General features: G+C 34.5%; 1 protein-coding gene and 1 pseudogene across 2 annotated transcripts; both read right to left on the bottom strand.

The window, feature by feature from the left end:
- Window positions 1-121: 121 nt before the first annotated feature.
- LOC146909174 (F-box/FBD/LRR-repeat protein At4g00160-like) lies at window positions 122-4,991 on the bottom strand (annotated as a pseudogene). Its single transcript, XR_015017971.1, has 4 exons — window positions 4,101-4,991; window positions 3,687-3,824; window positions 805-3,607; window positions 122-498 (listed from the first exon to the last, which is right to left on the bottom strand). The product of XR_015017971.1 is annotated as an F-box/FBD/LRR-repeat protein At4g00160-like (transcript).
- Window positions 4,992-7,998: 3,007 nt separating this feature from the next.
- Window positions 7,999-13,659, bottom strand: DET3 (vacuolar ATP synthase subunit C (VATC) / V-ATPase C subunit / vacuolar proton pump C subunit (DET3)). The gene is made up of 11 exons (XM_085724164.1): window positions 13,521-13,659; window positions 13,342-13,410; window positions 13,112-13,239; window positions 12,929-13,028; window positions 10,823-10,890; window positions 10,603-10,744; window positions 10,287-10,403; window positions 9,993-10,118; window positions 9,623-9,706; window positions 9,442-9,521; window positions 7,999-8,593 (listed from the first exon to the last, which is right to left on the bottom strand). The coding sequence occupies exons 1-11, from the start codon at window positions 13,638-13,640 to the stop codon at window positions 8,491-8,493; spliced, it is 1,137 nt and encodes a 378-aa protein (XP_085580290.1). The 5' UTR covers window positions 13,641-13,659; the 3' UTR covers window positions 7,999-8,490.

Raw genomic sequence — 13,659 nt, 5'->3', positions numbered from 1 at the left:
AACGAAAAAAAAGGTTTTAAAAAAAAATTGTGAAATTAAGCATCCATATCCATTAGTCCCTTTAAATTGAATAAGTAACGTTTTTTTTTTAGGAAGAATAAGTAACATGTAGCATGGCTAATGGTGTGTTAACGCTTATATGGCATGTTATCAAAAAAAGAAGCAAGGAAAATGTAGTACTGTAGATCTCAACTTGAGTGTGAAGATTATTACAAGGGATGTAGAAAATTTAAGTTTCTACAGACTGCAATACCTGCATAGTTTATCCCTTCAAAGTTTGGGTTGTTAAGAAATTTCAGGCATATGAAATTGTTCATCTAACAAAGTGGATACTATTAACCTTTTTTTTGAGAGAAAGTGGATACTATTAACTTGTCGATAGCATCTACCACATAACATGCTTAATTTCAAAAATTGAAGCAGCACATTTGAATTTGGCTTGTAAACAGACAGCCTCATCAACATGCATCTACCTCTTCGTCGATTTTCTGGTATGCACTGCACACAAATTAATCAAATTAAGAATCCACATGAGGGAAGCATGTAAGAATAGCCAATCAAATTAAGAAACAAAAATTACTAAAACAAAGACAATTAAATATTGCCTCTATGTATCGAAACATGAGGGAAGCAAGTTTTGGCGAAGCATAATAGGGATGGAGTCTCAAATTGAATTTTTGAGCAGAGTTACCAAACATAAAGTAGAATAATATTAAATGGGAATCAAGACAGCAGAAGAGTTTTAAATTTTCAAGTAGAATAATATTAAATGAGGATCCAAAATCATCCCCAACAACATCCCACATTTTAGTTTCCTCTTGATGATACCGTGGAGTGTTCCTTGATAGAAGTTCAAGGTTACTATGCACATATACTAAAGCTTCTGCTCTATGCGGTGTCACCTTGTTTCTCTTCAAAGAATGGATTACGAATATGTGCTTCAATTAGTTCACAATGTGATGTTGAACAAGGCTATGCAAGTAGCTTAAGTGCAACCTTTTGAAGTAATGGAGCTCGAGCACCATCAACCAAACACCATGTTTTTGGATCCATCATATCTCTATCAAACAATAGGATCAAGATTGCTAAAACTTTCTCTTCCATCTAAGAAATTTGCAACCTCTTCATTCACTTTCCTCCTTTCATCTGTATCAGGAAACAACCCTCTAAAACAATTTTCTCTCATGAGTGAGCTCAATGTCTTGATGTGGAGGAACTCTATTAGGATCTTTACATAGCCATTTTGTGCTATAATCCCTACAATAAAAATATATCTATAAATTTATGTAATCTAAAAGAAGATGTAAGGTAAAAAGTATCAACTTAAAACTTAATAACCTTGGATTTAAAGAATGAGCTAGGCAATGGAGAAATGTAAAAGCATCTACTAATTGTACTCAGGGCCAGACAAATGTATCCACCTGATCAAGTTATTGAAAAATGTAAAAGCATCTAGTTACCCAGCAACAGAACTAAATAAATCCCAAACCCTCATGTTCATTTTTTCTCATGTTGAATCCCAACCCCCCATCTAATATGTTGAATGAGAGAGAAAGTGTATAAAAACGGGAGATAGGGATTGAATGGTTGGGATTAAAAAACACCAAGGTCTTTTTTTTCCGGTCCGATCCATATATCACTAAGAGAACATTTTTATTCTTAATTATTCTAATTTCAACCTTTCTAGTAACAATTCTAGGATTCTGCCTGTTGATATTATCTATCAAATTTCTATGTCTAGAGCTTATTAAAGTTGAAGATTTAACTTTAAGGTAGCAGCAAGCTACATTACTATTACATCTGTGGTGTCTGTCATACATGGCTAAGGTCGATAAAAGTAAATTCCTATGTAACTTCAACAACTAAAATGAAAATCTTTTAAAAGTGAGAAATCGAGCTAAAAAACTATTGCAGATGAAGACCAGAACACAGTAAAATTCATAGGATAAATCAGCCCAAACATTGGGGAGAAAAAGAAAATTGTCCGTACCTTCAAGATTATTTTCTCAACGATTTCTACACCATCTTGAACAAACTGACCGGAAGTTACACTAAATAGAAATGTATGCAATACTGTCTACCCTTCTGTAACTCTGAAGGTAAAAGCAGGGAGAGAAAGGTGAATCACAAAAAAGGTTATGCAATCAACTGATCTCAGTTAACAGTTCAATAGTGGCATCACATAAAAGGTTATCTAAACATTGAGATAATTACTTTCATTTGACCCTAAAGCACATGGATCAAAGTAGACAAACTTTCCTGTAAAGCATAAGGCAAATTTTATAGAAGGAAACATTTGATGGCAAACCAGATTCTAACAAATCAATTGTTTGTGACAAATGTGGATACATTTTATCGTAATAACAACCACTAAATTTCATATCAATGTTTGAGATCCTTCATTTGTCCCACTAAAGTGAATAAGTCATCTGTGATTCGTTCACTTTAGCGAAGCCAAGTTTGTTCCTCTTGGACATCAATTTAGAAACTAAGCATGTAATGAAACAACTTACAAAATTAAAATTAAAAGAGCAAGGCCCTACAAACTGATGGATGTATTAACTCTAGCACTTAATTACAAACAGGGTTGGATTGGATCCACCACATTCATAACATTGTGAGCATTTGCATCCACTAAGATTGCAATATTTCTCATTAATCTTTATTATATAGCATTAGCTACCCAACACACACATACACATATAACAGGAAAGAAATTCTATACTAAAATGAGAGTACAAGGGATACTTCAACTCAAATATAAATAGGGTCTAGAACTAAGAAACAACAAACAACAAGTTGGGAAGCAGAAAACCCATAAACAAACAGTTCCAAAATATGCTATCTAAGAAAACACCGAAATTGTTCCGCAGACCATTGATACACAAAATATGATATATTTAGTTCCCCATTGGTCTTTAATATATGAATTATGAATATTGTCTTCGATAACTTAAAATTCGCAAAAGACGAACAAGGATTCCTTTGAGAAGACAACTACTTTCGTAACCTTTGTACACACCTTCTGCCTTGTGGCTGTGCAATCAAATCTGAATTTAGCATACAAGTGCCATACAATGGATATGCCTTGATCTAATTGAAGAATATTCATATTTGGTGCATAGACTCATTATTTGACTTCGAAGTTTGTTAATCTTGAAGTGCTGAATATGTGATTTTAAGGCAGTATTGTTGAATAACAGTTATGATGAAGCTATAGCGCTATTGCATAGCAGAATTTGAACTAATTGCTAATTACACAGTCTATATGTTATCACAGTTCAAACCACAAAGTAGAAACAAATGAAACAACAAGCAGGATAGAGAAACTACTAATTACACCGTCTATATGTTATCAATAAAATAAAAGTTGACATGTTGCAGAGGCCTTTGGGCATGTGGACAATGCTCTTTCTATTTCAGGTTGCTCACAGTCGTCGATCCAGATTTCCATAATTTGTAGATTTTTTGCATTCTTCAAAATGTATTTTACCAACATAAGCTCACTTTGTAGGCCTAAGAAGTCATGAATAGTGCAAGTCCTAAGGCATGAAGACAGGCATTGTGGAACAAGTTCTGGTTCCACCCAATTTTCTTGATCACCTTCCTATTAATAGTGCACATAACTAAAATTAAAGGTGTGTTAAGATAAGATAAACCGAATATGGTTCATAGACTTAACAAACCTGGTAAAGTTCAAGATTTTGAAGCTTAGGGCAGTGTTGGAGCACTTGTGCTACCAACTCCCAATTATCGTAGAGCTCCAACTGGGTCAAATTATGAAAGATAGGAATATCATCGTAAGGAGGTTGCAGCTGATTCGCCTGAATGATGTAGAAAGATACACAATCAAAATGGGGCAAAATTCACAAAAAAAAAAAAAAATCGGCAAACGAATCACATTTTTGTGTTGTTTTCCATCCCATTCCATCCGTGTATGGTGGTCAATACAATTGACTAACACATAATCGAATTGGAGAAAACAGAATTATTGAATGTAATCAAAATTTTGAATGTAATCAATTGTGTTATGTTGGACACAGACAATATTATATAGATTGAGGTAGCAATGCATGATACTCAAAATAAATAAAACTGACCTCGTAGAATTTGTGATCTTTTGTGCGAAACATGAATGTATCTATCCACAAAGACTCCGAATTAGATAGTGCTTTCACCGGAAAATATGAAGACCACCATTGAGTGATATGTGCACTAATCAATTTGGGTAACCTTAAGCTTTTAAACTCTTGAATTGAATCTTCCTTGCCATGGAAGTATATATCCATGGCTCGTAGATGCTCAAGATTTGGACATCCAGCTAAAAACAACAAAAAGTCTCGAAATTCATCAAAGAACATATAGTTCAAATGAAAGACATTGAGTGATGGAAATCCAAATCCAAATCCAATAGAAGAATAATCAAAAGCCTTCACTTGGAACATATTGAGGTTGAGACTTACAAGTGTTGTACATGTGAGAATACTGATAGGCAATTTAGGTAAATGGTCAATATCATCAAAAAGGCCACGCACACGGAGATAGAGACGAAGATACTTGAGTCCGCATTGAACAATAAGGTTAATCCATTTGTTGAGATTGTGATAGCCGAAACGAAAGGCAAGATCAGTGTTATCGTATTCAATTTGGAGGTTGAATCTGTTGAGGAAATGAGAGGCAGCAGCTTCACGAGAGACCAAAATGGAGTACATAGAATCATTGAATCTGTAAGCAGAATCAGAATCATTGAGTATGATGTCAGTGAAATCGATAAAGTCGGTAAATTTCCAGAGATGAGTCCATCTCTTTGACAAAATGCTTGTGGCAACTGCCTCTTTGGTAGGGAGACGAGAGAGAATCCCACTCAGAATCGCATCCGTAAACTGCTGATTTTGTCCGCCGCTGGTGGTGCTGCTGTTTCAAAAATTCTCCTCCGTCGCCGCATTTCTTCTTCTTCTTCACACAATTGGAATTTTCGTAGCGCATCAACAATTAGGCTTCGTTTGGATGAGAGAAGAAAGTGAAAGGAAAGATAGTAAGAGGAAAGAATGGTAAAGGAATGAAAGTGAGTAGAAAGTGAGTGGAAAGTGAGATGATTATTTTAGTTGTTTGGAATAAATGAAAGTGATAAGAAAGTGGAAGGAAAGAAAGATGTATAATTATTAGTTTACATAAATACCCTTGTATTTATATGGACATATATATTGACCATGATATACATGTATGTATATATAGTGTGATAAACCTGATTCTGTATATCCATAAATTCTTACCATAGGCTTTTTTTTGGAACAATAGTCACACAAAAAATGGAACATTTAAGGAAAGCAAAAAAAAAAAAAGACTGCACCGTTTTAGAAAAATAATGTTTCATAAGTGGGGTTGTTTTTGTCATTTTAGCATGTTAGATGCCCAAAGCAAAGTTTCTGCAGGCTTTCTGCACAATTTGAGAAGGAAAGGTTTTAGGTGTGGGACCCACCAAATTAAAGCTTTCCATCCTCTCTTATGGACATGCCAAACGGTGGAATGATGCTTTATCAACAGACTTTCTTTCCTTGGAGCTATCCATCCTTAACCTTTCTCTTGAAACAAACGGTACCTTAGGGATTTAGGGTTCTATGCGTAAAGCTGTAAATGAGTTTTTTCTTAGGCTTTGTTTGGGAGTTTGGAGGGGAGGGGAGGGGAGGGGAGGGTTTTGGAAAAAATGAAGGAGCAGGTAGAAGAAATAGAAGACATTGGGAGGAGAGGGCTTTGGAGGTTAAGAAAAAAATCCCCCTCACTTGGGGAACTCAAAAATTGTATTGAGGGAGGGTTTTGGAGGGTTTATATGAATTTTTCAATTTCAATCTATGTTGTTATAATATTCTTAAAATTAAAAGTATATTAATTATTAGTTTATCATTATCTAAAAAACTGTTCTTTCAAAAAATGTGAATTTTTTGTCCATTTTTTTATATATTTCAAACCCCCCAAAGCCCTCCCCTCCCTTCCCCTCCAAACTTCCAAACAAAGTCTTAGAGGAGAAAGTGTAAATGAGTATTTTCTCTAAGGATTTGTCTTTTAAAGAATGTAAATGAGTTTTTTTTTTTTTTTGAAGGGAAAGAATGTAAATGACTCCTTAAATGGACCCTACGTGACACATCACTTATTTATAATTTTTTAATAAAAGTACCTATTAAAGACTCAATGACTCCAATGACAATACACTAATAAGGACTCCAATGAAATAGTACTTAAATATGTCCCACTATCTTTACATATTAAACAAAAATAATTTATCTATTACTCATTTTTACAAGTGGGACCAAGTAGTACACATTTTATTACTTCTTTATGCAAGTGGGACCAAGTAGCACACATTTTATTACTTCTTTATGCAAGTGGGACCAAGTAGTACACATTTTATTACTTTTTTAAATGTGGGACCCGTTAGTTACCCAGGAGAGAGAGGGTCCTTATATAGTTGTCCGTTCCTTAACGGGGACTCAATTTTTCTTCCTCCAATGGAGGGTCCTTAACGGGGAGTGGTCCTTGTTAAGTAAGGACCCCCCATTGGAGATGCTCTAGGGTAAAAGAAACTTTGGCTCTAACATTTAAAAAAAAAATAAAAAATGTTCAATGGTTTCCTCCACGCCACGACCAACCACTTTCTTTAGGAGTGTATGGTGTTCTATTTTGGTTCGATTGGGATTTCAGAATGTCTTGTTTAATGTAGTGTTTGATCATGCTCATCAATTTGGAGTTTTGCATTTGTGTAGAAGCAAAACGAGTGATGAGTGTAACATAATTTGATTAGTTTATGTGCGGTTAATTTGAAAGAGGAAAGAACAATATAATATTTCAGCAGAAAAATTTGATTTTTATCGATTTTATAAAATGATATTTTTTATCTTGTTAAGTTTCTTTTTGGGTTTTTATTTCAAAAATGTATTTACGTGTTACTTGAATTTTTAAAGAATGATAAATGCTTAATCTTTTGCAATTCTTACATAATATGACTACATTTTATCCACGTTTTGAATTTGGTCTATGTTGTTGAAAACATTGTTTAGTGAAAATGAAATTGTAATATTAGATGAAATTTAAAACATTCTTGAAAATATGTTTATGTTATGCTTTAACCTTTTAACTTGATTTTAATGTAGCTTCTTAAAAAAAAAAAACTTGATTTTAATGTAGAAAACAAAAAATTACATTGTCAGGAAGAAAACCGCACTAATTAAATGCAACACAGATGCTGCCATGTTTGACAATAACTCTACCATAGGATATGGAATGTGCTTCAGGAACCATTTGGGAGAACTTTTATTGGGTAAATCAGGTTACTTACACTTATCTGCCTCGCCTCTGCTGAAACTATCGCTTTACTAGAAGCTATCAAAATGGCTATTTCAAACGGTTTCCACTCTGTCTGGTTTGAAACAGATTGTAAGCTACTTGCTGATTCCCTTTCATCATCTATTGTTCCTAATACTGAGTTTGGAGATCTAGTCTCCCAATGTCGAATCCTTTTATCTACTAATTCCGACTTTACAGTGTCGTTTGTTAAGAGGCAAGCTAATAAGGTTGCTCATAGTATTGCTAGAGCATCCTTATCCCACCCTAGCCCCTATGTTTTCAATGATGTACCATCTACTATGTACTCTTTATTTATGAATGAAATGCACTAATTTTCCCTTTGCTCAAAAAAAAAAAAAAGGAAGAAAACCGCACCAATCGATCCTTGATTCAGATTTTTTATTATAAAAATCAACCGAACCAAACTAAACCACATGTTTTTTTTTTTTATCTTGTGGTTCAACGACTTTTAACCTTAAAACCGAACCAAACCACACCGCGAACTCCCCTACGGCATTCACTACTAAAAAATTGACATTAAAAAAAAATTCAATGGTTTCCTTCATACCACAACCACTTAAACACAATCCCATTCGTAAGGACAATACTACAGCTCACAAAATTATCTTTACACAAAAGAGGTGCAAATATGCCCCTAACTTTAACCAACAAATTTATTGAATAGCATAAATAAATTTCAACCTATCTGTTACAGAATTGATTATGTCGATAATAGAAGGTTGTGTAAAATAAGTATCCCCACACAACAGTATAAAGTTGACGGCTTACAAGTGACATATTTATTATTTTACTTATGGCATATACCATAAGTATCCCTCCCACACATGACTGTATTATTTTCTGAAGAAATGAGCTAGTGAGCATCAGTTCTCCCGAGTACCAATATCGCAAACATGAACTTACATGAAACAATACAAGTGGACAGTGATCCTGGAAACGGACTCTGCCCATGAAATTCATTAGACCCCGTTGAAACCTCGACTGCTCCAATTATATATAAATAATAACAAAGAATGAAATATGATAGCAATGTACAAAATCTTCAAATCCTTTCTGGCTTTGGCATTATGGCTGTCCAAGAGAACCCTTAACGGATCTAAATTAAGAAATAGGGCTTGTCTCCAGTTGCGCTCAGAGAAGATTGATAGTGAAAGAAACATATGGGTGAGTATCTGCTTCACCAGCTAGGCCAGCCATTCCAGCACCTACCTCTTCATCGGTTTTCCAGTATGCACTGCACAAATTTATTGAGGGCACGATATTACCATGTAAGAATAGTCAATCAACTTACGAGACAAAAATTACAAAAGCAAAGACAATTAAATATTGTCTGTATGTATCAAAACATGAGAGAAGCAAGTTTTGGTAAAGCATAATACAGGGGATGGAGTCTCAAATTGAGTTTTTGAGCAGAGTTAGCAAACATAAAGTTTCCTAACTGTTTTTCTAGCATCTCAATCAATTATTTTATTTAGAGAACCAAGAGAGTAGAAACGTTTTAAAATTCCAAAATAACTATCCACTAACCAATAACTATAACTTCTTATTTTCTAGAGTAAGTTCTGTATATTGGTCGCAACAAAGAGACCAGTACAGTGTTTTGTGGTTTGATTTGAATAATAAAGAAGCATATATATTAAGCAACGCACGAACAAATTCATTTAACTTTCACTATTCTTTAATGTAGATGTAAAATGTGTTAACATATAAAATAAAAAGTTAGTTTAAATTAGCATTGTTCAACACCAAATATGTGCATTCCTAACTGTCAAAATGTGAATCATGTTTGGAGTTTGAGCCTTTTAAAGAATTTCATGAAGAGGTTTCATGAAAGTCTTAGTTGAAGTACTATCAAATTTGGCAGTGACTGACTCTTCAAAAATATAAAATTTAAAGGCTTTCTGAAACTTTGCATGTTTTCCTTTATATCCAGCAAAAACAAGTGAACAACCCTCCCCCTCAAAGGAAAAGATAACGTGGGAACTTAATTCCATCAGTTAATCAGGCTTGGTAGTGTCTAAGATTACTACAAGCCATATGATTTAAATGATGAGACAGCACAGAGATTAATTAGCTACTTGCCTGTTTGAGCTATCACTCAACCCTTCAAGGATTGAACGTACTTTCTTCTCGGCTTTTACAGATGGAGCTAAGACACATGCCTGGAATCAACAGAAGACCCAATAATGATCAGTGGTAAAAAAAAAATGTTGTTCGGGGGAAGGTGATAAGACCGAACTTCTAGTCTAGAAGAGTAGAGTACCAAGAAAGACGGAGGCAATCCATATCTCAGAATGCTTTCAGAAAATAAGCGCACAGCACAAAAGTGCATCCAGGAGCTGAAAACCTTCAGAAAGTATAAAGTAAAAGTTGTCAGCGAGAAGAACCATGGCATTTTAGGATAACACGTCAATCGTAAGCTAAGTCACTCCATAATGTCAGCCTCGGCCTGAGAGGCTAGTGAAAAACAGACGCATCAAGATATAAGAAGTACAGCTTGAAAATAGTCATTTAACTTGCATACATTTCCCATAACCACCTTGGTTTTTCTAATGCTATCTGAAAATTCAGTCTTAATATATTCTTGGGTATTTCTACAAAATTAAAAGAAGTAACGAGCAAGTGCATAATACCTCTCCATAACTGGCATAGCACCATTGCAGCAGAGAACCCCTCAAACTTTCCTGATCTTGCATCAATTTATCCAACTCCTGCTTTCGGCCCTCATGTGTTTCTGGACTGTATTCAAAATCACGAATCTGAATACGAAGACAAAAAATTGCATTAAACACCAGTCGCCAAATTATGAATTGATATTCGATACTAAAACACTCAGCATTATGTGTCTCACAAATTCCACTATACAGATATTACCAATATTAACAAATTGAAGACAACATGCAAAATTAATTAAAAGAAATACTTACTTGGAACCCTTTTTCACGTGCACTAGTTCTAAAATTGTCTGCCACACGATTGAAGAGTGTTACAGTATAAAGAGCATATTCATTATCCTCATACAACTTCTTAGAAGATCTTGGGACCTAAAATATTTAACCTAATTAGAAGTAGAACAAGGAATAAAGCAATGAAAAGCAAAAGCAAACTTGGAATTATTCAAAGGTATGAACAAACAATATTGGAATGTTTAGATGAATTACAGGGATTTTTTAATAATAACCCATTTACAATAACCACAAGGAAGTAGTATTCATATTTTCTAGTGAATATGATATATCTTACCACATAGCTAGTCAATGTTTCATAGCTTTCAAGCCAATCCTTCTGTGAATACTTGGATACAATCGCAAGCAGGGTAGTTAAATGTTCTGAAGTTATAATGTCCTCTGGTTTTACCAAGTTAGAAAGATCACGAACTGCTAAGCTGAAATAGTAAAGCAGGTGAGCTAAGAAATAGAATACATTACATTTGAAAACTACATAATTTGTAAAACATCCGCACCTTCCAGTTTGCTTTCGGTTAATAGCATTGAGCTGACTTCGAATATTATTATACTCGGAAACACGAACCTGGCATGAAAGACAAATTTTCAATGCCCAAGTAGAAATATCAATCCACGCAGTGCAAAATAAGTAGGGACTATGGATGTTCTTTGTAATATTTCTCGGAGAAAAAAAAAGTTCATTGAATTATTATGAAATAGATCAAAGTGCCATACTATTATACTATAAGACAAATAAATCTTTTATCTTTTCATCAAAAAGTAAATTAATCTTATATTAATCAAGGGGAAAAAAAGGACAAATAAATCTTATGTTGTCCATCACTCCATCATTGTGAAATACCTTCAGAGTTACATATGCAGAAAACTCTTATAACTCTACAATTATTTGCTTCATCGGATTTTGGCATTTTATTTGCAGTATAACCAAGTGGACGTGGTCCGACAATTCAAGGCACATCAATTTTTTTTAAAGGTAATTATATGACAGGCTGGCCCGCCAAGCCCACAGTCTGCAAATGTCCGGGCTCAAATAGTATTTTTAGAGTCCATATTTAAATAGGGATTTTAAGCTCAGCCCAATAAACCCAAAGTTTATTCCGGCTGACCCTAAAATAAATGGGTCGGGTGGAATGTTTTGACAGCTTTAGAGCTAGGGGATTAAATGGTTGGGATTAAAAACATGATTCACTCATTTTTTTCCCAACATGAGAGGATCCACTCCCCCCTTAGATCAATAAAGTATGTTATTTTATATCATCAAGGGAACAATTTTATTCTTAAATCTTATAATTTCAACCTTTCTAGCGAAATCATGCATTTGCTTTCTCATCACCTCTAAATCCAGATAATCCATATGTTTTATTATTTTTTTCATCTCCACCCATCTGTTTCTAAACGTTTTATTCTACGTAACAATTCCAAGATAGTCTTCCTGTTAGTTAAGTACTCCCTCCGTTCATTTAAAAACACCCCTTCAGTGAGTGTGAAAGGGTGCTTATAAAAAGGGACGGAGGAAGTATTAGCTATCAAATTTCAATATCCAAAACTTTTTAAAGTTGAAGATATTGCTTTAAGATAGCAGCATGATACTATTACATTTGCCGTGTTTCTCATTCATGGCTAAGATAGATGGCAGTAAATTCCTATGTAACTTCAGGAACTAAAATGAAATTCTTTTAAATACGAGAGACCGAGCTGAAGCCAACATTGCAGATGAGGACCAAACAGCACAAAGTAAAATTCATAGGACAAATCATCCAAGACATTGGGGAAAACAAGAAAATTGTCCATATCTTCTACATTATTCTCTCAACAACTTCTACCCCATCTTGGACAAACCGGGGTCTTCTAACCAAAAACAAATATTAGCTGGCCACATTAGGAGCATTTGCACTCACTGAGATTACAATCTTTCTCATTATTATATATTAGCTCGCCAACATATACCACATATATATAGGGGAACTTCAACTCAAATATAAATAAGGTACAAAATTAAGAAACAGACAATCAATTGGGAAAGTAGAAAACCTTTAAACAAACAGGACCAAAATATGCTATCTAAGAAAACACTGAAGCTGTTCCGCAGACCATATCATAAATTTAGTGCCCCGTTGGTATTTTGTATATGAATATTGTGTCCCAGAACTAAACTTTTTGGATCCGTCGCTCATTACAAAATTTGCAGAAGACACGCTGTTGCATCAGCAGATATAAATTGGTAGCAATAAAAAAACTCAATGAACCAAAAGAATGCAGAGACTTAAACCAGTTAGCCATACAACAGGCAAGAAAGTTACAATAACTAACTAGCTGCTATCTCACTAGTTGTCAATGATGGATCGCAGAAAATAGCGGTTTGTTCATATCCACTATTTCACAAAATTTTGTACTAAATAACATATTGCAGAACAATAGTGATTTCTTCAAATTCCGCTATGCAATAGCACTATAGCTGCTATCCAACAACACTAATAGTATAAATAAGGGAATGAATGACAAATGCATATAATGTTATTATTACTAACTACCCATCACATCCATGAAATCAAACATATAGATCGAATCTAACTAGTACTAAAGATTGTGAAGAAAATGAAAACCTTGAGATCATCCTCAATCTTAGCGACTTGACTATGAATGCCATCAACAATCTCCTTCAAAGGCGACATAGTGGGATACTTAGCATCGTCCCAAACAAATCTAGATCCAATACAAAAACCAGAATCAGCGCAAACAAAAACAAACTATCAACAGATCAAAGGTGAAAAGAGAGAAAACAAAACCTAGTCAAGTATGAATCAACGGGAACTCCATCAACGGTGAGACCAGCAGTGTTAACACCGGAAACTCGCTCCAGTTCTTCAATCTGACGCCTGATCTTGCTCGAAACACCTTCCATGAAAGCATTAGACTGCATAAAAATATTCATAGATCAAATCAAAGACAATTACGCGATTGAAATTATAAGAGATCGTGAAATTGAGAGATGAAAGAGGAAAACCGGAAAATTAACCTTGGTGAGATCATCGCTGAGGGAGAGAAGAGAATCTAGAGTTCCAACACGGAGATTAGGAATGTTGAACTGTGAAGATGAATAAGAAGAAGAAGATCGATGAATTAATTAAAGGATTAATTAGAGTAATGAAGCGTGATGGTTAGTTAAATAGATGATTAGTGAGGGAGTTAGATTACTCTGTAGAGAGGAGTATCGAAGGAATGCTTAGAGATATTTTGCTGCAATTGGTTCCAAATCGAAGAAGAAGAGTTGTTGTTCTGGACGGGGAGAGACACCACCCAGTACCTGTTTGCCATTTTATTTTTTACGAGTGTT

The sequence above is a fragment of the Medicago sativa genome, chromosome 7 (genome assembly GCF_051527215.1).
Source record: "Medicago sativa cultivar Bolivia chromosome 7, Bolivia_mono, whole genome shotgun sequence".
In the NCBI taxonomy this organism is placed as follows: Eukaryota; Viridiplantae; Streptophyta; class Magnoliopsida; order Fabales; family Fabaceae; genus Medicago; species Medicago sativa.
The sequence above is the reverse complement of the archived record's forward strand: the minus strand, read 5'-3'. Positions and strand labels throughout refer to the sequence as shown.